The sequence below is a fragment of the Pithys albifrons genome, chromosome 1 (genome assembly GCF_047495875.1).
Source record: "Pithys albifrons albifrons isolate INPA30051 chromosome 1, PitAlb_v1, whole genome shotgun sequence".
Taxonomy (NCBI): Eukaryota; Metazoa; Chordata; class Aves; order Passeriformes; family Thamnophilidae; genus Pithys; species Pithys albifrons.
Genome location: NC_092458.1, coordinates 35193224 through 35218678, shown reverse-complemented (window position 1 = coordinate 35218678; position 25455 = coordinate 35193224). Strand labels below are relative to the sequence as shown.

Below are 25455 nucleotides of genomic sequence, written 5' to 3'. Positions count from 1 at the left end.
AGGCAGAAAACCTAACAAAAAAGAAACTGTCTCCAGAGCCAGCGGCAGCTCCCCATGATTTCCTATCTCAGGTGCCTGATACGATGTGTGCTTGTCATGAGGCTGGAGACAAGGGTGCCAGCTATGGGGGTTGTGCATAAGAGCAGGAGGAGGCTTTTCTTACATGCCAAAAATGCCTCCCTAACTGCTCAGTTAAGCAACCCACATCAACATTTCCTGATGCTCGTCCTATCAGATTGCACAGCTAAAAAAGACTTGGCTCTAGTTATAGCAACACATTAAGGAAAAGGTAATAATGACTGTAATGCAAAACGAATTCAAAGAAGAAGTTCCAAGTTATTATTTGTATTGTTATGCCTAGAGTTGATACAAACAAACATTTACCTTATTATAATATATATTGCAGCACACATTAATCAAGATCAATTAAATGGATAGTGTGAGTTGAGAACACACATGAGAGATGCCAAAACAGGGAGAATGAGTAAGATGGTATTAAATTTCCACAACTATGATTAATCACAGTTAATCTATCAGAGCTCAGCCAAAAATAAACTAATAGTTAGAAAAGGAAAAAAAGGAAAAATAGAAGAGAAGAGAACCTCTGGGAAGGCAATGCACATCTCTAAAGGTTTTAGAAATACACTGTCAGCTGAACTGCAAAGCTATGCTAGTGGCAGCACTTCTCCCCCAAGACGATGTTATAAAAATGAGTCACGCCCAGATGACATAGAAAATCCTTAATGCATCTGTTTGAGGGACTTGCTGTGTTATTGTCCTCTTTAGACTTTGAGTTCTCCCTCAAGCCATAGTTTGTTGGAACTATATACTCAGCTCAGACTAATTGATGCAGTACGTTTGCAGTATTGTTTCCAAAATATTTCCACCAGCATTTCAAATGTTTCAAAAATTAACAGTGGGGGTACTTAGCTATTGGAGCAATTTAACAAGAGTTGTCATTGAATTTTTTTCTATTGAGGTTGGATGTTCTTCTAGAAGTACACTCTAATTCAAACAGGAACAAAGTCAGGAAAATTCTGCTGGCCTGAGTTATACAAGACAAAATAATAAATAATAAATGAGTCTCTCCTGTAGATTTAAACATCTCCAAGTATATTTTGGAATTTCTGTGGTGTTTCAGACAGCTTATCTTCTGCCCCTGCCCCTATTTTATCTCTAACTTATTACACCAACATCTGAGCCATTTGAAAGGATAGCAGAAGTATCCAGTTTTCCTTATAGCTTTTAACCTTTTTAGTTTTGGGGGGTTTGGGGAGCAAGATTAATTAATTCATTCATTAATTCATTGTTTCCGACAGACACTTCTTCCAGAAATCAACAGAACTCAACTTGTTCCATGACTATTCTGATGTTAGAGAGATGTATTTCCAATAACATTCTTGTCTTCTAATCCAAGGCTCCAGGCCAAATGAACTTTGATTCACTTCCCTACTCTATGGAATGCACAGAAATTAGGGGTATCTTCAGTGCTTAGTTTATATCATCTGCTCCATGGCCAAAGCTCAATGGTCCCACTTTGAATAAAGAAATACAATGGCATCATTAACAACCTAAAAACAGCAACACAAACTATATGAAATATAAAGCATTTAAGTTCATCCCTACACTACAGATGAACATACTAGAAGAAAATACACCTCATTTTAACATGACAGATTTTGGTTTTACCTTGGGTCCACATTTGCTGTTGCTTCATCGATGATAAGAATACGATTTTTTTTTAGAACTGCTCTGGCAAGACACACCAGCTGTCTCTGACCAACACTAAAATTAGACCCAGATTCTGCCAGCTGTGTCTCCATTTTATTAGGTAGATCTTCCACAACCTCCTTCAGTTGCACCTGTTGATATGTCAACATACTGTAGGATGAGTAACTCTCTTTTAAATCACCTATTGTGTGTATGATGACACAACAATAAGTATGAAAGGTCTGCCTTTTATATTCTAACATAAAATGAGTAAGTGCCAAGTTGGACTACACAGTGTGTCAGTTATTAGAATTCTAAAAACATTAAAGCACGTTGTTAAGAATCTATTAATGTTCATTAAAACTAAGATATGAATCAAAATATAACCAAAGCATCATCCCACAGGGTAATTTTTTCATAAAAGGCTTATATAACAATATACAAGTCCACACACATATGCACAAACACACACCAATGTGCATACAAGTCTACTTTTTTTATCAACAGCTATACCCTTATCAAACCTGATGAAAACATCAAAACCTAACACACACAAGCACTGTAATATTATAATCTGGATTGCAAATATCAGAGGTACATAATTAGATTTATTAAGTTACCTCTTCCAAGGCATTCCACAGCTCCTCATCAGTATATTCATTGAAAGGATCTAAGTTTTTCCTCATAGTTCCAGTGAATAAAACAGGTTCCTAAACCCCAGAAAAATGAGCAATCCATTAAAAATACAGGTTTTATAATGCAATAGGTAATTTAATGATAATCAGAGCTAACCTATATCAACAACAGCACAGAAATATCCAACAATTAGCTATCATTTATGAAATGCAAAAACATATTTTACAATAGCATGCTTAAGAGGGGTATGGGGAGAGGCAAGTGATCAACTACTCTGTACTAAGATAATTTACCAAACAGGACAGGTCTGTTTGCAAATTGCTGTACACAGTTATGTCAGTACTTAAATGGGCATTTACATGCCACTGTTCTGATGCCACAAGCTATATATATACACTTACATGAAATCACTTCTATCCTCCTGGTATTGTTAACAAAAACCAACAGCTAGCACTGTCAATGAGCTCACACTCCTAAATTACATTTGGGTAGTTTTGGAAAACCTGTTTTTGAAGCACATAAATCAGAGATGAATCAAAGAGCTCTCTGGTTTTCCTTCTGTATTTGACTGTGTTTTGGTTTGGGTTTTTTTTCACTTCATATCTTAAGAGCCTTTCCATTTTACCAACAGGGTTATGAGGAACAGCTGTCACCATTTAAAACCTATACCCATCGAAGATAATCTATTCTGCCACAGCATCAAAGCAAACTCACTTAGAACTGGAGCACTGCTGGGCAAAGCTCTCATTCAAAATATACCACGAAATCAAATCAGTACCTTCTCCCATTCAGGTACCAATGTGGGTTTACCTGTGGTTGATGCAAGTTTTATTCTACAAATAACAGATAATTAATCAAACTGGCACAAATCAATTCACACTGAAAAATGTAGTATTTAAGAAGTGGGAAGACGACTTTTGGTTCAGAACTCCTTAAGCAACAGATCAGTATTCATTAATGTGAGTTGCCAGACCTGAGTCATGCACTGACACGACTTTAAGGCTAAACTCATCTTAATACCACACATAGAGACACACATGTTTTGAAGGTATTGTTATATTTATTTTTCTTTTCAATCCATTTTTATAGGTTGGCAAAATAAGAGCTGAATCTATAAGTGTTCATAACTATTATAAAAGTCCTAACAACAGACATGCACTGCAACAGAAGATAAGGATATTTTTTAATTATCACTTCTGACACAGATTATTATTTAAAACATTCTGGTTTATGAGAGGAAAGTAATAAGAGGAACCTGTAAATAATTGTTGTAAAAATGCTTGCAGTCAGAGAGGCAGACAACATTTGCATAGAAAAGATTTACAAACACAACCTTTACACAGCTCTATCCAAGCAAGCAATTAGAAGCCTAAGCACATTTTTATTTCTCCAGGTAGGTATTTAAACTTACACACAAGAAAACTTCAGTCTTGCCTCATCACTCTCTAAGAATGGTTCTGTTTAGCATGTTTTATGTTGCAATTCTAATAAGTATTTCTCCCTCTGGTTTCTCAGCTTCCCACATAATTACGAAGATATTTGCAGGGAAACAACTAACTGATGTTACACTGCTATTTCTATTACTGATACTACTACTAACACAGTACAAGACAATGCCTATCACTCAGTTCACTATACTAGAAACTTTCTTTCAAACCCCTCACCCTTCTCCTCTTCTTACTACAACCACTTCATAGTTTTGCACATTTTTAGTAGAAACAAGTCTTCCCTTACGTTGAAAACAAATGCTACCTGCTAGCATTTGGACACTTAAAACCTTTTGGGACAATGATGAAAACCTTAGATAAACTTGATAAAAATAAAAGAATTCCACTGGATTAAAACAGGTTTAAAACAATGCCAACAGACCCATGTATGAATAAGCCCTCACATATAAGTAAATGCAGTGAATTTTGGGCATTTGTATCACTCAACATGCAGAAACTGTATTTGACCTACAGTTTTCCTGTCTTAGTACCTTATTTTGTTCAATTGGGTTGAATTCTTGAAAACATAAAAAAACCATAACAGCAAAGGGCAAAGCTTTCAAAAAGCTATAGACCTTGAATGTTGTTTTCAGAAGAAAGGAACACTGCACACAAACAAGAAAAAACCAGAAGTACACATAAAGTCCTCTCTACGTACAAAAGATGACTAGTCCCAGTGAGTACCTCCTCAGTGCAGTAACAAAGCCTTCAACATGCAGAAACAAAAGACGTCCTGCATTAGGCAACAATCCAATTTCTGGGGAAGTACCTATTTTCAATTTATTTATTTTTAAAATAGCATACATGTTTCTTTTTTTTGATTCCTTCAGGGAGAAAAAGAACAGAGGTAATCAAGAGAGTCTCAGAACCACTGTTCGTTATCATTTTTATCATATTCTCAATTTAAAGAAAGTAATACATTCTGAATGCCATCCTGAAAACAAGCTAGCACACCTTCAGACATAAAGCTGGTGTAAGGACTTTAAACACAACTTCATAATAAAATAGAGATCTGAGAAATAATGCTAAATATGGCAAACAAATTCTTCTGTCTCCAGCCTACTGCTCAGTCTACCTGCTAGAACAGACCAGATGAATTACTTTCCAAAAACATGACTTCACATTTGCAGCATATGAGCTTTTCCTTCTTCCTCCCTCTCCAGCAGAAAGCAAATGATCACAGAAGAAACCAGGGTCTCACAAAACAGTAATCTGCACAGAGTTTGCCTTCTGAAGTCCCCAGGTTATACATAACCCTCCTCTGATTCAATGTCTTATTTGAAACTAGACCGTAAAAGAGAAGACCTGTGGCCTACTGGACTTCTTTGAACATTCTTTCTTCTACTCCAGCATGAGAGATAAGGCTGTTCCCAACACTGTTTTAGTTGGTTTTTACTCCTATACTGCAGCCTTTTCTGCATTCAGCTTCTAAAATTCATCAAGTTTTTGTTTATGGGTCACAAAGACCCACTCTTTGTCTGTTTCCCTGGTCTCTGCCTGTCCAACCTTCTGTCAATAATGCAAAAGCTGACAGCTCACTTCTTGGAGGTACATTTGCTCTTTCTAGATCTAGCATCAGTCAGTTTGTATAGGGTTGACTAGAGAGGTGAAAGAGGTCCTTCAAACTTCCTTACTAAGGAAGCTTCAGGCAATGCATCAGGCAGGAATTACTGAGAAAGGTTCAACTGACTTCAGAGGACTGCTGAATATTGGCATGTACTTGTCAGATTTTCTCTGCTCTTCCCCAGACTGTAGGAAGACAGCATACTGCAAACACCTATACACAGGTATTCCAGAGGAACAGGTAGGGTATAAAACTAGAAAGAAAATGCTCAAGCCCCCAAAAATCGATTCTATTTATCTTAAAATAATCAAGACCTGATTCAAGTAAAAACACCTCACTACAGTTTCTATGTCTACTGCATACCAGGATGCAGGGTGAACATATCCAGTAGAGCCCTTTATAAATACCATGTTATTATATTGAAAATGTTTACAGCAGACCAGATCAATCTCTTACCTGAGGTATAATGGAAATTTTCTTCCGCAAGTCATGGAGTCCTAGCTCTGACGTCAAGTACTTATCAATCCAAATCCTTCCTTCTGGTTCTGCCAAGCGAAAGAGGGCTGCTATCAGAGAGCTCTTCCCAGCTCCGGTTCTTCCCACTATTCCAACCTACAGAGCAAGCCAAGCCCGTACAATTAAACTGTGAGCTTTTCAGGATAAATTACTATGTCAAGCAACATTTCTACAACATCACAGGATTTATAGTAGAACAAGCAACAAATAAAACTTCTTTATAATTAACATTCTTTTAACAGGAAAAACCCTCTCCCCTAAATCAGTTTGGATTCAGGTGTCATTTGGATACACAACAATTACTTGGATCAGATTTAAAGGTGAAAGATTTTTCCTTAATGTGTGGTGTTGTATTGTGTAAACAAGTGGCTCAATGTATAGAGTAACATGATTCAAGGTTGCTAATTTTTATACTAAAACCGGTTTGCTAGGTGATGTTAGGTAAATTATTTCAGGCATGCATCTACTTCTCAACCCAAAAAAAGGACTCCCATTAAGCACAGTGGGAACAATGTATTCCAAATTTATGTAATTGAGACTGATTTTCATTAGATGGTTAGGATGAAGTACTTTAAAGAAGCAGAATTATAAACTGTATTCATACTTCAGACATCTTCAACAAGTATTCAAACCACAAGGCCATGTGAGCAGGCTGAAACTCCTTTCTAAACAGAATAGTGAATAATAACATCACAGAGATACAGGTGTCTATTTGTGCCCAAAGAATGCAATATGAAAAAAACAAAGCTTTCAGAAAAAAGAGACAATGCAAAATATGGGATTGGTAACTTCAATGACAAGGAGCTAAAACCTGCAAATATTTATTCTTTTTTTTTTTTAATGTTGTCTTCAGTAAAGGATTCTTAGAGAAAACAATGTACAGTAATCAATTGCATCAGGGAAGATAGTGGGTGTAACCCTCTACAGAGATCTGATCTGGCAGAATTCATTATTTCCTGCACTCTGCTCTAATTATTACATTTCCAGAAAGAAATCAACGCACTGGAAAGAGTTCAGAGCAGAGCAACGTAACATTAATACAGGTTGGAGATACTGATTTGATGAGGAAGGATTTATGAGGATTAAACATATACAATAGAGCCTGGCAAAGTGATTGGGGTACAGAATGGAGGAAGAAACATGAAAACCTTCATGAGAATACGTACAGACACCAGAGGGCAATTACCCACTGCCTGAGACTCAGATGTATGCAGCAATGACTGCTGAAATGAAATTAAGCACAGGGAACAGGAAACTGCAAAGAGCAAGGAGAAACTTTCAAATGGTCAGAGACACTAAGTACAAACAAAACAGCACTGCCCACATTTGATAAAAAATACACAAGACAATAAAAAAGTGTACTTCAAGGAGCAACTTATGCTGCATAAGCTAAAAGGCATTTTCTACTTCTATCTTCTGATTCACCAATTTCAGCCAGCCACTCGTTATTGTACTATTGTATATAAACTAATTAACATTTCTACAGTGCTTGTTATTAAAGAAACAGTCTAATTTAAGCAAATCTGTTACAAAAAATGATAAAATGTCTAGTATTCTAAATTGTATCAGTCAAACAATAGAAAAATAGTTGAGCAGATAAACTACAGCTCAGAAAGAAAATGCTGAATGAAGAACACAGACAATCAGAGTTGTCAAAACAAAAGTTCAATTGTTTCTCTGCAAATGTCAGTGATATAAAGTATTGTATTAAGGATATAAAGAAAGAAAAACATAAAAATACATTGATACTTAAAATAAAATGCAGCTGCTCTGCATATTGTCAAAATCCCACTTTCAGTTTGGCATCAAATGAAAGGACTGTACTCTTCAGTGCTTAGAAGAATCTATTTGTATTTTTGGTCCAATTGACTACAGGCTGCTGAAAATTGAGATGAGTTTGAAATAGCTCTCAATATACACATTTGTTAATTTTTTAAAACATTTTATTCTTCAAAGGCCCATGTTCACAGCCAGTGCAAATAGAGCAACAGTCTGTAAATGAAGTCCTAGCCATCTAGAAGGAATCACATGGCCAGGATGTTCTTGCCTGATATTAAGCCATGTGCATACACAGGAGTACACCTGGTATGCTGGGCTCATCAATACTCAAATGTCACTCGTACTTCAAAGTAGAGCTGCAAAGTGAGATTTACAGCATGTCAGATACTCCACTGAAACTGCCCATGTCTTTGCTACCCCTCAGGAACCTCCCTTTCGTGCTATGCTGTGAGAGTATTTACGTGAACAGCTGCCATACTGTAAATCTAGACCCTCACCCTCCTAATTTTTTCATATAGCGCACAAAATCAGGATCTGTCAGGAGAAGGTACATTTAACAATATATTAGGCAGTAAGCACTTATGGGCACCACGAAACAAAGATAGTGGTGTTTAAAACCCAACATTACACATACCGACCTTCTCCTGCTGCAGCTATAGTAGCAGAAGAGGTCAATCACTGCCAGCTGCTGGCACAGCTCTTTGCATCTCCCTGGTCTGTCAGACTACACTATATTAGCAAAGATGGTTAAAACAGAGGGTCCCTCCTAGCCTGTTTTGACTGTAGGGAAACACCGAATGCTGAGATAAGCAGATCAAGAGATCTTAACCCATGAGTGACCTGCTAGCAATGACCTCCTTCATTCCTACTGTACCTCCAGCTTCCCAAACTGTGTACATGGGTGCCAACAACAAAAACTACAGTCACAGCAGAACCTTAAGCTCATTCCTTCTGCCAGCACTGCAGCCACCAGAATTCTCTAGTTCAGGCCAGGGGTCTGAACAGGCATATGAGCTCTCACTGAGAGCCACATGGGCAGAATTCCTACCAGGTCTGGAAACTTGGTTCTGAGGCAGATGCTTCTCCATAATTAAAGCCAATATAAGGAGGACAAACACATGGGAGATTTATTTTACACCGTGGCAGTCTACTGCAGTATTGTGCAAAACATCATAGAAAACAAACACAAAGTTCCTGGCAATAGTTTCAAGCTGGGCAAATTCACTTTAGGATGACAAAACCACATTGTAACTGCGCAGCAGAAGTAAGTACTCCCAATTATCCTCCCCTCTCCTGATCCCACCAAAGATTGAGTCATATGTCGCTCATATCTCTTACTTTCATTTTTTATTTTATTTCTGTCTCTCATCAAGAAATGTAAAATTTCTTGTCTGCTATTATGTTGGAATGACATATAACAGCTAAGGAAATGGCACATATGGCTCCGCTCTGAGGCCATTTTTACCTCACTCACACCTAATTCCGTGAGATTGTCTCCATGTAGCAAAATTGCCTTGAGTTTTTGCAACATGCAAAAGGATTAAAAGGATCTACTTGAGGAAAGAAACAGGCTTGGGTTTGAATGAAAAAGCATGTTACAAATGAGGCCAGGGCAATGACTGTAGAATTGAACCAGCCTTCTAGGAAGACATCCTAATCAAAACAGTACACTTGCATTTGAAATTTAGAAAAAGCACAAATTAACACTGCAGGGCTCTAACTGAATATTGTCTGTGGGGGAGACCTTCCCTGCAGCACTCTTTCAAGTGGGACAGTGACAAAATTGGGGAGGAAGAGTCAAATTTGCAGAGAAGGAAGAGTTTTACTTCTATGTTTCTTTCGGCTAACAATCTAATTAATAGCAATAGTTAATTGGATTGGTAGCCAAAAGGAACAGAAATAAAATCCTAAATTCTGAAGTTATGCAACTGATTTGTATTTCTTCTCTCTTCAGTTTGGGGCTCAGCACAAGGGCATGTACGTTCCTTATTCAATTGTTTTTGCTCACCTTGTCTGTTCATTCCAATTAGGTTCCCTCTATTGAATCCCCAATTTTCTAATGCAGCTCCATTTGCTTTGGATTTGAACAAACATTTTTTGCTCAGCTGGTACTTCTTAATGTGTATCACTTTCTGAAGAACTCCAGATTTTTTTTGAAAATTATCAGATATATTTAATCCTTTGTTTTAACACACAGAAATATCATGTTCCCAGATGCATTTATGCTACACTTACAGGAAATAAATAGACACTATTATTAAATTTTTATTAAATAAATTATTACATATTACTAAATTTATATTTTAAAAGAACATTTACTGTTTTTCTAACATCCATTTATTTTACAATGTATTTCTAGCACAGTTTCTTGTCCATTTATCATCTTTGCTTAATTTCTGTGAATATCCAGAGACAACCATATACATACCTTTTCTCTTGGTTTAATTAAAACAGACAAATGTCTTAAGACCAAAGGTCCATCTAGACTGTAAGTGAAGTTAACATTTTCAAATGCTATCATTCCTTGGTTAGGCCATTCTGGTGGTGGGTGTTTGTTGGTCTCCCAAGGAGCTTCTTTTTCAAGTTCTGTATATTCCATTACTCGTTCTACTGATATCATCTATTGGGAGGAAAGAAGACATATATATAAATATATGAACTTCATCCTTTTGCATATATTGCATACATATAAATATGTGTGTGTATTTTGATTATAAAGATTCAGTGCAAATTATTCTACAGTTTTTCTTTTAAATACAGGTAAGAGTATTCGGTGCCACTCTATGCCCTCTTTACACAATTAAAAAAGCATGCATCTCATGTCATACTACAGAACCAAATTTATCATGATACATAAACCCATACATAAGCATTCACTTCTAATCAGTGAGATTAATTACAGATCTAAATGCCTGAGACCATTGTCCAAACACTTATTGAGCTGTCAGGCTTGGTGCTGTGACCACTTCCCTGGGGAGCCTGTTCTGGTGCTCAGCTACCCTCTGGGTGAAGAACCTTTTCCTAATATCCAACCTAAACCTCCCCTGACACAACTTCAGGCCATTCCCTTGGACCCTGTCACAGGTCACTACAGAGAAGAGATCAATGCCTACCCCTCCTCTTCCCCTCACAAGGAAGTTGTAACTGCAATGAGGTCTCCCCTCAGTCTCCTCTTCTCCAGGCTGAACAGACCAAGCTCAGCTGCTCCTCATCCAGCTTCCCCTCAAGGCCCTTCACCATATTCATAGATTTCCTCTGGACACTCTCTAACAACTTTGTATCTTCCTTACATTGTGGTGCCCAAAACTGCATACAGAACACAAGGTGAGGGTGCACTAGCACAGAGCAGAGTGGGGCAAACACTTCCCTTGACAGGCTTGCAACAGGACAGAGAGGAGATGTTCTTGCTTCCCCCAAGTGTAAATAACAAGGGATTTTTGGTGGATGTCCACCTGTCAAAGAAGTTGATGCTAATCACAGCTCCATACAATGATCACCATTCCAAATCAAAATCAGCTTAGTGAATGGCAAGCCTTTCTCCTCTGAAGTATTTCTGAATCACAGTGTCCAAGAGAGCAACTCCATATGTAAGATTGTCCCACAGACACTTTCAAAACTTCCCAACTGGTATGAAAAAACCTGAAAGCTTTCTTCCCATTTCTCATCAGTCTGTCACTACTGGTTTATTCATGTGTGAAAAATGTGTTGAAGAAGCAATATGCTACCCCCCAAAAAATCTAACAGTATTATTATTAATTTTATTTGTTATTAAATGTGTCTTTGTAACTTCTACAGAAGGACTACACATATTTCCAAGAGTATGGACAGCAAATTGTAATTACAAATAATCTTCAGTTGTCAACACCACAGGAAAAAAATCCCAGGTTTATGCTCAGCATATTCTTTAAACAGTCTATTTTTCTTATATATTAAGAAAGAAAATAGGCAAACTAGAACATGCTAGTAAATATTGTGATTTGGTAGAAGGTGTTTTATGTTACATATTAGGGAAAACACACAAGCTTCTCTCCTGAATACAAATGCATACTCTCCAATATGGGCTACCTTAGAATAAATTAAGAAGATAAAAGCCTTTACAACAAAACAAGAGGACCCTAAAAATGCCATGACAGATATAAATAAAATTTTAAAATGCAATGATGATGATGATGATGATGATGATGATGATGATGATAATAATAATAAATACATTAAAAATATCAAATATAAAAAAATAAAATTAAATTCTTGTAATTTTAGCAAATTGCAGTGCAATTGTCTACACTGTAACTAGACAGTCTTCTTTCTGTTGCACAGGTTGATTATAAAGCATTCCTTACTACAAATAGAGAAGGACAGTCTCTGGGCACAATTCTCAACAAATACTCAAAATCAGTCAGACAAATTATACCCTAGAATAAGCTATTTTTCTTTATGGACTGTATAGCAGTGCCTCAATCGCTTGCTAAGTTATTAATATTCTAAGTTAAATAAGAAGAGTCTCAAACTTCATGTCACAAGGGCAAAAAGAAACCAAGATGGGAAAAGGAATAAATAAACATTACCAGGTTTTCAACTTCAGCACTTTGTCTAACACCCCACTGGAATGTTCCCATGAGGGTGATTGCATAGGATAGTGCCAAACCAACCTGCCCCGCATTCAGAGCTGCAGAAGAGAAGAAAAGGTGACTCAAACAAGTATACATTGATAACTACACAAAATCCTAGTTAAGTTACTTTCATGAGGTTCCTTATATGATGGAAACACCACAGCCAGAATTTTATTTGGTTATGCAGTACTTGTAATCTGCACCATGAGTAGCTCCAGACAGAACAGCTACTTACTGCATTTTTTGGTACATTTTGGAAACTGTCTGTTTGAGAAAACAATCCCAATTCTCCTCGGCCTGGCATTTTATCTGAGGTTCATTCTCAAGACCATACTTGCATAGCTTGTTATGGTCATCCCCATCTGGGAGAATATTCATTAACTCTTCACTTTTTTTCTAAGGGAATTAGATAATCCCCTAAACCTAGGCAAATAATTATCATAAAATTATTTCAAAATTAGTTACGAACATTTACATCATCTTTGTACTCTTGCAAGCAATTAGATAAAGTAACAGGGCAGAATATGAATTGTCTGCCACGATATTAACCATGACTGTCCTCTTACTTGAACTTTATCCTTACATAGTCCTATTGACTTCAAGAGAGCTATTTCTTATCCAGAGGCAAGGAAAGATTCAGGACCATTGTTTTGACTTGTCTTGCATTCTCCTAACATCAAACCTAGCTCAAAATTTGCAGCCTTGTGCAGCACAGAGTGTTCAAATTTTAAAACACACGTGTACATATAGAATTTACCAAAGAAAAAAGAAACAAAACCAGTAAATTAGCACTAATTTTCATGTCCAAGATAATTACTTCTTCCTTCATGTTTTAGATGACTATCTCATTTTAGTACATCTAACCCAATTACATCCTGGATGATGCATAGACTAATGACAGTTCATGAGTGACAGTGCATATAAAATGTATTATTATAAGGCAATTTACTTTCTGGAACTAGCCTATCCCACTGATTCATGATATGAGAAGAGCATCCCTAGGAACTATAGCTTGCCTTTTGACCTACTGTGTTATGTGTAGAAAGGAAAAGGGTTGTTAAGAGGCAGCTCCGTGGGTGTTTAGCATGAAAAGCAAAGCCCTGTAGGCCCAAAAAAGAAACAGAAAGGCGGGGGAAAATTAAAAAGATTTATTTGTTGTTACTGCTGTGAAAGCCAGAACCTCAAAAGTGAAGACTACAGAGCTGCCAGTTTGTTTGCACATTTGGGGATGATGATAGGTGCATGCCTCAGCCCAGAAGATGTCTGAACTGCCTCCAGTATTTGCAGGAAAGCAGATACAGCCCCAATGTGCCCAGACTGAGGAAGAGATCATGATCTAGAAAGAAACAGTTAAGTTAATTACAGCCTTTAAACACTTAGAAATCTGTGAAAAAGAATCAGACATGACTATACATAGTAATATATATATATTATAGTGTATATATATATAAAAATAGTATATATAAAAATATATATACTATACATATACTATACATATTGGGTGAACTTTTTCTAACATCTGTACTTACTCTTGGCGAGAAGCAGGGAACCAAAAGCAACCACTATAACAAAAATGGCACAGATGGCATCCAGACGCACAGCAAACCACCTTGAGGTCGTCAAAAATAGAAACCAGGCCTCTAAAGTGTATTTTATGAAGACATAAGAACAGTGGATTATTAGAAAACTAAGCAGTATAATCATTACCAAATTGCTTCATGATAATACTAGAAGTTCTTAAAAAAATAACATTACCATCTTCAAGTGTGTGTCTGTATGGACTTATGATTATCAGGATATTGACCAATTTTCCTGAAATGGCCTAACTTCGTCTTCACACCAATAGCAAACACAATGGCAACCACAGCTAGTATAACATACAGTAATTGGAAGAGAAAGAAAAACAGGCAAGGTGCTAAGTCATGGTCAAGCATGGTCCATTTATTTAAAATGGAAGCCTCTTCTGAACTCTAGTGGACTCAGGAGTCTTAGGGTACAGAAGTACAACTTACAACTACATTTACTGTAGCTGTACTAGACTCTACAGGCTTTTAGCTAGAACATAACACAACTGTCAGAGCCAAGTCTTTAGAAGGCAGCTGCAGCTGGTTAAGCTCCTGTAAGAGTTACTCAATACAGACAGTGTAGCAACAGAGCTATTCAAATTACTAGATGCACATATTTACTTTTGGGGAAACTCACAGGTGGACTCACTGGGCACTCACATTCAGGTGTTCACAACTGGGTGCTAAATTCCATCCCAGATAGATACGCTACAGTACAAGATACAGGAGACAGAGGAAAAGACATTGCAATACAGAAGGCAAAGTGTTTGCATGCAGGGCCAAAACCAGAAGTCAAGTAGCCATAACAAAGTATGGCATTATTTATTGCTTAGGCCGCAGTCAGATGATGTGTTCCAGCTGCTACTAAGTCATGGCAGAAGGTTACCATTCCAAACCTTTCTGCATTGCTTGTCATTATTCCATGTTAAAGATGAATGCAGTTGCAACTGTTTCAATGTTCCTTAGACTAGTGCTGGGAAAGATTCAAACTAAAAAAAAAAAACCTTCCTTTTATAACACAGAGAGGAGGAAAGTCTGGCTTTAAGCCTGATCATCTTGGATAGCCAGATTATGGAGTAATCAAATCAATTCAGACAAAAGAAACTTCCATCTAACTTCTGGAGGGCAGCAGAGGGTAAGAGTGACGATGACAAGAGGCATCCAAGTAAGGTACACAGGCGGTAACTTCTTAGTCCTGTTTATATCAACACTAAATGCAGATGCCTGACCACATGTTTAGCAGTTGGTTGCATTAAACAAAACATTTGATATGGTCATACATCTGGGCACACAGAATGACACAGGCAGGAGGGAGGTGCTGCACCAAGTCACAAACCTAGTTCCAGAAACTGAATTCACCATAATTTATTTAAACCTCTGAAACCCAGAAGCCAAGTGGCCTGGGAAACAATCCACAGCTGCTATCTGGTGACATTAAAGGTAATTTATGGCTTAACAGTGTACTTGTAAGACCAAACGGGTCTCTTGGGTTGTAGAATTTTCATCTTCAAGGTTTTACTCCATTGATCCTGTTGTCTGGGAATGTGCCCTAAACTACCAGCTTGAGATGGGTCATTTTGCAACCTCCCTATGTAAGTGGGGATCACTGTCCATAAAGGAAGGAATATGACATGGGGACTAACAAAGAGTCATTATGGTATAACTTCTGATGATTCCTGAGCTTGCTTATAGAGATGGACACCAGCAGGAAGGAAACTTGGGTTTGATCAAATCTCAGTATGCCTTTTGAACAGTTTTATCTAAAATTTATTTAATACTAAATTCATAGGCAGCCCTGAAAAGGGTTCAAAGAAAATGTCCTGTGTCCTAGGCTAAATAAAGAGAAGCCACAAGTGCTAAGCAAAACCACTGCTGGTTGTGAGAGCCTTCTGCAATTCAGGAAAGAACTTAAAACTCTTTAGGAGACTTACAAACCCAGGACTCAAACTTTGTGAGCTGCTATGAAGAGTATCTTCTTACATCAGCTACTGCTTGCTCATATTTAGTATCAAAGAATCATCCAGGGTGTGAAAAATACTTCAGGATCTCTCTAGTTCAACTTCCTGATCAAGCACAATCAGCTCTAAGGTCAGACCACGTTGCTCTATGCTTTATGCAGCTTGACTCTTGAAAACAGACATGGATGAAGCCCGCACAACACGTCTGGGCAACTTGTTCCTCTGCTTGACTGTGCTCATGGTGAAGAAGATTTTCTTGTATCCAGGGTTAAACTTCTCTTGCTACAAGCTATACCCATTTTGTTGCTCCTACCACTATGTACTATGGTGAGGAGCCTATCTTTGTTGGCATCCTTGCAGGTACTGGAAGGCAGCTAATAAATCCTCCATAAACTGCCTCTTCTAAGAGTTGAGCAAGCCCAGTTTTCTCTCCACAGAGAGATATGTTAGTACACTATCTTAGTGGTCCCTCCACTGAGCTAACTCTGGTTTGGCAAAATGTTTCCTGGATCTGGGGGTCCAAAACTGGACGCAGTACTCCCAGTGTCGGCTAACAAGTGCCAGGGCAGATAATCACTTCCCTTCACTGGCTATGCTCCTATTAATACAGCACAGATGTTGTTGGTTGCCTTTGCTTCACAGGCACATTGCTGGCTCATATTCCCTATGAGGACCAAAACTCACACACAAAACTAAGCAAGAGGGTGTACCCCAAATGTGTGTGTGGCTCGGCCTTGCGAACAAAGATTTGGGAAGGGCTCTCCCCACATGGGTGTGCCCTTCCAGCCTGCGCAGTGGATTTTTTAGGTGAGGCACAGCGTACTCAGAACTGGCCCCACCATTTAAGTCCCAAGGTCCATTTGCCATGGCCAAATGAGCTTGGACAGTGACAGTGAAGTCCTCAGGACTAGAACCTACAGAACCCAGCATTTCCCAGGAGGTCTCCCATCCAAGTACTAACCAGGGCCGACCCTGCTTGGCTTCTGAGATCTGACGGGATCGGATGTCAGGGAGGCATTTAACTGTCACAATGGTTTATAGGAAGCAACGACAAATCTGAGGAAGAAGATTTTCAGAGCCCTTGAATCCAAGAGTAAAGGAGTTGCACACCAAGTCTTAATGGGTCAAGTCAAACATTCCCTTTTCCATGCCTGTAGGACAAACTGCCAGGGAGAGGTTTTGGCAGTTAAATGCCACCCTGACACCCAATCCCATCAGATTTTGGAAGCTAAGCAGGGTCAGCCCCAGTTAGTACTTGGATGGGAGACCTCCTGGGAATACCGGAGGTGGTAGGTTCTAGTCCTGAGGACTTCACTTTCACCGTCCAAGCTTGCTCGGTCGTGGCAGATGAACCTCAGGATTTAAAGGGTGGGGCCAGTTCTGTGCACGCTGTGCCTCACCTAAGAAATAAAAATATCCACTGTGCAGGCTCAAAGGGGAGAGCCCTTCCCACTCCAAATACTCCAGTCAGAGAGACACCAGGATGAAGTGTGTAGGTACACAAGACAATGTGACTATAAGCACTGAAGTTTGATCTCAATAGCAGGTTTCTGATCTGCCCAGGAGAGGTGTTAGCGAGTTTTGATAGAGAGATGCATAAAACTGACTGGAAAACAGTGTGCTTATGTTCCTTAGATCTGACCTCAAAATATAAGAAAATATTTCTTGGAAAGGTCATGGTCCTCTTTGTATAATGAAACTTCTATATGCAGTTTATTGACTAAATATCCTTTTAATGCAAAGCTGAAAAACAACTTTATCTTTCCTTGCTATCAGCTACTGTTACATTGATTTGGTCAGGTAATTAGCAACTTGAAAATATTAAGAAATGGGAAATTCAAATCTAGAGGTGCCTTCCTGGAAGATATATTACACCAGTCACAAGTTACTGGGCTCAACAAGAGGGTTGGAGTGTCCCATTCTACAACCTGTGATAAACTACTTCAGAAAAGATTTGATCTTATCTTTTAAGTCTATAAATTACAAAAAAGTCATAGAATATACTTGGCTATCTTATGACAGAGAAAATCCACAATCTTGCCTAATAAATTACAAAATTGCAAACTTGCATTCTGCTGCATCTTGAAAAACATTGTAATAGAGAACATCTAATTGACAGAAGGTAAAGAATCACAGTGTAAGCCTGAATTTTATTCCTTGTGCTTGGAAAACATTAATATTTTACACCTTCTGGTCATGTTAATACCATATATTAGATTTAAGCCCTGAAAGCTGCTTAAAGTAAAAAATAAGTCAGATTCTTTAAACTTTTGCAGGATGATTTATATTAATAATCTTTGCCTGCTCTTAGCACTACTTACTATTAAATGCTTCTTAATATGGCTTGTTTCATCCCCCACTTTCTTTTTAAAGATGGAATGCACGAAAACATTTAAAATTATTCTTTATTCTTATCAGGCCTACTTTCAAGTGTTTGTCTCATACATTGTTAAAACATATGTGTGGATATCTCAAATTATGTTTCAGCCCGAAGTAAACTCTCTAAATCTAGACGGATAATAATGTTTTTGTTCTAACAGAGAAATTTTACCCTAAAGAGACAAATGCACAGCTCCTACTGATTTTAATGCACATTATATACATGTCGCTGAGGGCATAAGATATATCCCTCCTGCAGTGCAAAGTTATTTGATTTTTCATGTCAATTCATCACAAACCTGAGTGGAGGTCTTGGTGTGCATCAAATAATTTTTGAAATCTTTCCTCAGCTTTCAAAGCCCGAATAGTCCAAAGACCCTGGAGGGATGATGACAAGTGGGAGAACACTGGACTTCGAGCTACAAAAGGAAATGAGAGTAACTTAACAATAGCTGAAGGACAACATTTAATTCTTTTTGTACCACACTAATCTTTAATCCTCCTACTTTATATTTAACTATACAAGTTACTCTACTGAATCCTTTTAGAATAAATATGCAGTATCTTTAACTAATGTCCTCTTACTCAATTAGAATCAGTCAGACAGCCAGGCAGATTAATTTATACAAAAAAGCCTTACATTTTTAATATTAACTGTCACTGAAGAAATTCTTTGAGCTTTGTTAATGACATTAGGCACCCATGTTTGTTATTCATAATGCTTAATAATTCATATTTTACTCAAGCTAAAGTCAGGCACAAGAGTCAGATAAGGTCAGAAATACCATTAGTATGTGCATGCAAGGTCCCAAAGACCAGCAGCTTAGCATGTTCTTTACTAGCATTATTTACAAACAGTTAAACTAACTTACATGAGGTTTACCATTATGCAAAACCAGAGGTAAGCATGTAATTCACTAGTTGAGAACCAAGGCAATAAGGAAGTTATTTGCACAGACTAAGAAAAAAAAATCTTTTATGGACAGTCTATAAAATACTAGCATTTCACATAATAATAAGCAGGGTTCAAACTAACATTAAGTCCCGCCAAACTACATACTTGTGGATTCTAGACGTTTAATATCTCTTGAAGTGTCTAAGAAATATCGCCGAAGAAAAATGAAAAGAATAAATAGTGGAATTAAGGGGATGAGTATCCAAGGAATCACTGCAACAGCCACAGCCACCACACCAAAAATCTGTAGGAGAGTCTGCAGTACAATAGAAACAAAATAAAAAACTCTTTGCCAGAAGAATTTAATTTAGAACAAGTACAAAACTTCTTAACACACTACTGAAACACTTAAATATTTAAACATAACTACATAACTACCAAATTCAAGAGCAGATGCACTGTATAACATGAGCAAGATCTATTTTTATGCAACTTGCAAAATTTACAGTAATACCTAAATTGACTAATTGTGCAGTTCATGTTTTTTTTCTGCATTATTTGTTCTTTAAGAAATGTCTACAAAACTGGTTGACTGAACATTACTGTCTTTCTTTGAAGACTATTTTGTGACTGCTATAACAAAGTAATAGATGACTAATGTAGTAGACAACTAATATTTAATGGACCCAAGGTATCTGGTGAATCAAGGATATATTTTTTCACTCCTAGTCAAAAGAAATTGGTAAAAGACTGACTTTCAACGTCAGTTGAAAGACTTGACAGCTGGAAGATTGACTTTCAACACAGGCTTGCAATTTTTTCCTGAAAACAATTTTGTCCCACTTAGAAAGAAAACCCAGTATCAGAGCAAATGAGCTTTCTCTTCTCAAAAGACTGCATTGGGAAACACTACAAATAAGAACATGTTATACACTGCAAAAAGTGCCATGGAAAGCTAGTTTTACCATGTTTACTACAGAATGTGAATAGTGGGGTAAACTTGACTTTACTCTTAGAAAACTTGCTTATGACAAGTTGCTTATGACCGTGGATCCTGGTTCGACTTTCTCAATTAAATCCACTATTTCCTGCAGATCCCTTCACATCCTTCATCAAACTTTCAGTTTGAATACACAATCAAAACCATAATTTGCACACAAATTTCTTTCAGAACACCAGCTGTGTACATATGTATGTCAGGATTCTTGTATACTGTAATTAGGTGCGTCCATTTGCTCCTTAAAAAGAAGGGGAAAAAACCCCAACCCATATAAAAATAAACCCATCCTATACAAAAAACCAGACAACTGAAATCCTAGCTCAGGACTAAATTCTGGTATTATTCCCATTAACAAATTCCTTAGAAATATTTTATAAGATGTTTTCTGTTTTATAGACTGTAGAGTCACCTTTTTCATCCTCACATACGACACACAAGTGGATTCCAGCTAAATTTTGCAGTTGCCTCATTTTTAGATCCCAAAAATGCATGGGTGACCACTGAGTGCCAAAAATGCGTGTCTCACAGCAAAAATGCTTCCATCCCTTTACCCATGTATTGAGTTGGAAAAGTCAAACACATCAGCAGAGGTCAGATACCAGATAGCTACCTGAGTTTTCAAACACGTTCAATCAATGGAAATGCCTATGGAAACTGCATTTCCTGTTGCACTTCTGGTAGCCCACACACACATGCTCTGAAGCCAAAACCAAGCACAACCTTGACCCCTGAATTGTTTTTTTCTCTTCAGGCTTCTCAGACTTTACCCTAATTTCACTTGACCAAACAGCAAACCCACACACCTTATATGTTATAACTGTATGAGTCAGCACAATTTAATTTCAGCTCTAAGCAAGGTCTTACCTTATGACAGACTATTTATGAGCGTAACAGCCTTGTATCTTATAGATCCTGAAAACACATTTTAGGGTCTCGTAACTCTATTAAGGAAAACAGCTAGAAGGTAGGAGCTCTGAAGGAAGCTGCATTACCACTACGCTGCTCATCAGTGCGCTAAGCTATGGATAGCATTATACTGTTTGACCTCCTAGATACATACAGTAGATCACAAATATTTTAACTAGATTTCATCAGGAGGAGGCAAGGTGGCAATGAGAGCACATGGTACTTCACCTAGATCAATTATGCACATGGCTATGTTAGCACAAAGCAAAATAAAGCACCCTGACTCCTCACTAGTACTGCCATCAGCCCTTCTCTACCTTCTACTTCTCTGACATTCTTTAGAACCCTGTAAACATATTCCTTTTTATTGTGGGGTGAGGAGAAAGGAAATAAAGATTCTGGACCTCCTACAAATTTGCTCCTGTCTAGATCCTCATTCTCCTCCATGCTGCTCATTATCTCTGCCATCCACATGCTGGCTAATTTCTAAAGGATCCCTCACCTCCATCCTTATCAGCAGAGGCTGAAGTCTGTTCCTTCCTTCTGACAAACTCACTCCCAAATCTGCTTTATACACCTGCTGCCTTTCCCTTCTCCCTTCATCACTTCCTAGACAGTCACAAAAAAGCTGTTTCTGAAGTACATGGTCTCCTTATACCATCAGCCACAAATCTGAAGTGAAATGAAGAGCAAAGCTGCTTCAAGGAAAAAATTCTGAGGAAAATAAATAATAAAATAAAATTAATTAAAAAATTGAAAAGCCAAACCAAAGTTTTAGTGATGATAATCTACAATATGTTGTAAACTGCCAGTAGGGGTGGGAGTGGGAGTAAAACTATTAAGATCCAGCTCATGTAAACAAAGCCTTGCTACGGCAAAAATACAGGGAAGGAAACGATGGTTAGGATGACTAAAGTGAAAATCTGACACCGCCTTTGGAAGGAATTTTAGATGAGCCTGCACTACCTTATCATTATAAAAATTTATGATAGGGTGGATCAGTCATGTGTGTTGGGTTTTTTTTAAAACCAAACTTGCATATAAATTAACTCTTAATGAAGTAGTCTGAAAGCCAGACATAACCATTTGCAGACTGTAATCATGTAGTTGCTGTGTGAGGTAAGGCAAAGGTTCTTGCTCCTGAGTTTCACAAGAGACAACCAACCTCTGTGGCTGGAGACTGCCCCAACTTCTGGCAGATTCACTGCATGCAAGCTGGAGGACCCAAGATAATCACCAGGTTGACAATAATGATAACATGAGTAGTCTGATGTCTCTCCTCTCTGGAGACAAGCAGTGAGGTGGGTCGTCAGTTCGTGCAGCAAGAAATGCTCAGGACTGAGTATCCAGACTTCACCCAGCAGAATCAGCTTACAATCGAAAATTTCATCAAAAATCTAAACAGGCAAGATTTTCCTACATAAAAGAAACATGGCCTACAAAACTGGCATCTTGTACTATATTTCTTAACTTTAGCATTCAAAATGTAATGACTGTGCAAAAAAATAAGTCAAATAAAAAAACAACTAAAACAAAAAACCAGGAGCTGACAAATTATGTTTTATAGCTATCTGCACAGTATTTGAAACAAGGCCACCTTACACAAAAGACAATAGATGTACAGGCTACCAACACTAAAAAGACCCAGATGGTTCCAGGAAAGGACCATAGCTTCCAAACAGAGACATACTGCCCAATGTCCACCTTCAAACTTACTTCCATTTCCCTGCAGAAAGATGAATCTCCCACATACAGCCTGCACATAATCTGTCCCTAGAATACAGAACAGCATGTGCTGTTTCTGTTGGAGTCCTGCTCTTTCAAGAGTCCTGACGGATTTCCCTCATGCTTTGGTCAGTCGCTGCATTTACTGTGGCTTATTTTTCCTTAAAAATCTCCTCTTTCACTGGAACAAACATAACCCCCTATAACCCTCTGGAAAAATTAATGTTCTGACCAGCGTATTCATTTGCAAAACATGCATTCCCTTCATCATCTTACAACCTACACATTCTTAATTCTTACAGGTCCTGAGAGTGATATGCTGGAATTTCTATCTCAAACAGGTCTTGATGTAGGAATAACAGGTATTTCTGTACCATAATCAAAGAACAGAAAAGTATTTAATGCCAGATAAAGAAACTGTATGAAAAACCCTAAAAATTTGAAAAAAACGTTAGAATTACAAGCCTTAAGACATACATATATCACAAGCTATAAGTTTTACCCTTTATTAGAGGAATTATGCAATTTATATAAGGTCAGAAATCTTACAACAAAGTGTAAGCCATTCAAAGTAATTGAGTGAAGCTGACAGAACAAAAATACAAAGCAAAATTTAGAGTTCAAGATGTCTCACAAAAATGTCTCTTTCCACCCCACAGATTGCTGCTTTTCAGTAACAGTTATACCCTGAGTCATCCACATGGGTTTGATAGTTATGGTATAGGACCTACTACCCTAGGAAACACACTATTTTGGACTTGCAGCTGCTAACCTCATCTCTAATGAGTGAGTGGAGCCCAGGGGATGGGATTTGAGACCTGGAAACCTAAATGTGGGGATTTACATGTGACCTACTTACTGAAACTTCTGTCCTAGTTTAGAGATTTAAAAAGTGATGAATAGACTAATAAAATTGTTTAGATTGGAAAAGACTTCTTAAGATCATTGAGTCCAACCATTCACGCAGCAGTGCCAAGTCCACCACCAGCTGTGTTCTTAAGCATCACATCTACACATCTTTTAAACACCTCCAGGGATGGTGACTTCATCTAACCTGTAAGTGTATACCCTAGTGACCATATGGTTGCATATTTCTCTACAGTCCACCAACTACTTACTAGAAGCCCTCTGACTACAGCAAAGTAAGCATCTAACCTCATCGAGCAGATATCTAAATTCAGATGACTGAATCTGCAGTCAAATTCCACTCAAGAACTGCAGTGTTCCAGGACCTGTTTACGAATATTTAATTGGAAGTCAAATACAACTACCAAACCCCCATTCCCAACTGCTACTCCATGGACCCCAATGTGCACTCCCAAGGATTATATTAGCCCATGGAACTGCCAGGAAACCATATTAATTTACTAATAGCAATGGTGCATGTCCTGGACTTCAAGTTTAAACCTTCAGTGCTTTAACTTAGGCCACTCTCAGTCAGGCTATGCCATCTGAAGTAAAGCCAGGTCAAGAAAATACAAAACCCTACTGTTCGCACTTGATTGGCATCATCTTTACTCCTCCTTCCTTACACCTGACTGAAATTATTCTCTCATTGAGTCTGCTAAAAAACTGCATGCACAATCAAACACTAATCTGATTCTGACATTTTGTTTATTCTTGAACGCTTCTTTCTTTAACATACTTTTCCAAACCTGTTTGGACTGACTGTCCTGCAGCTCTGTTAAAGCACAACTGCACAGGTGGCTGCTTACACTGACACACCAGAGCACAGGCTGCCCTGGCAAGATGACATTGTAATGAGAAGATCAGAGCAATAAACACTTCACTCAGGCTAGCTTCACCCGGAGGAGCATATCAAACCACACTGTAGATTTTCTGCAGTTTTTCTCCTTTATTACAAAAAAAAAAAAAAAGAGAGGAAACATCCAAAGATAAACTCTTTATCTTTGTAGCGTAATCCTAGTACATAAACAACTGTATTTCATTTTACTCACTTAAAGTACCCAAGTTGAGGTGAGTAGTTTTGTCTACAAACTACTTTCCAAATTAAATTTATGGGTTTCTTTTGGAACTGGTTAAAAAAGGTACATATGGTTGTTTATACTATTGTTCACATCAAACTGCCAGGAACACATTCGTCTTCAGCAAAAATGCAATGAAGACTTATGAGTACAGGAGAGAAAATGTGGTACATACAATATTTAAAAGATATCTCAGACGTTGTCCTTTTCTAAAGCAATCCGGAACAACAATCTTTAATAGGAATGACTGCTCTCAGTCAGTGTCAATTCAGCTTTAGGAAATTGTGCATCCATTTGAAAATTAGGAATTTAAAGACAAGACAACCAATTCACTGAAAAGGGGAAAAAAAAGTACAGCTGGAGAAGAAATGGAAATTGTAATTTCAGATAAACTGAGTAAAAGAAAAAAGTAGAACTAAATACTGCCAGCTCTGAAAGTATCAAAACCAGTAAGCTCATCTTATCTTCCCCAAGACACTCTTTTCTCCTTTGAATCCTGTTATTTGCTATTAGTCAAGTGGTTGCCTAACTAAATCAGATGTCACTGCAAATGGGCTGAATACATTTATCAGATATATCAGAAATGTATTCAAAATTTCTAATCACATCCTTACTGCTAGCACCTTCTATTTGTTCTCAGCTCCATAAGTCAAGTCTTTCTAGATCATTGTTTTTCCAAGTAAATAAGCATATACTTAGCTCCTAGGGGCAAATGTTTTCTATGCCACCAACATGCTCAT

The 25455-nt window shown here is 37.8% G+C and overlaps 1 protein-coding gene across 4 annotated transcripts in view; it reads right to left on the bottom strand.

The window, feature by feature from the left end:
• The window catches only part of ABCC4 (ATP binding cassette subfamily C member 4 (PEL blood group)), a 145916-nt gene that overhangs the window by 27608 nt on the left and 92853 nt on the right, over positions 1–25455 (bottom strand). For 2 of the 4 annotated variants that reach the window (XR_011697161.1, XM_071549439.1), the window contains exons 21-28: positions 19265–19415; positions 18504–18623; positions 13832–13942; positions 12258–12358; positions 10121–10312; positions 5854–6009; positions 2331–2420; positions 1690–1862 (exon numbers count right to left, since the gene is read on the bottom strand). Coding sequence is in view for 2 of the 4 variants with exons in the window: in XM_071549439.1 (XP_071405540.1) it covers positions 1690–1862; positions 2331–2420; positions 5854–6009; positions 10121–10312; positions 12258–12358; positions 13832–13942; positions 18504–18623; positions 19265–19415 (1094 nt within the window). In the remaining 2 variants the exon portion in view is untranslated. Of the gene's footprint in view, positions 1–1689; positions 1863–2330; positions 2421–5853; positions 6010–10120; positions 10313–12257; positions 12359–13831; positions 13943–18503; positions 18624–19264; positions 19416–25455 lie in introns of those variants that run through there. The other 2 variants (XM_071549453.1, XR_011697163.1) reach the window with 2 other exon arrangements.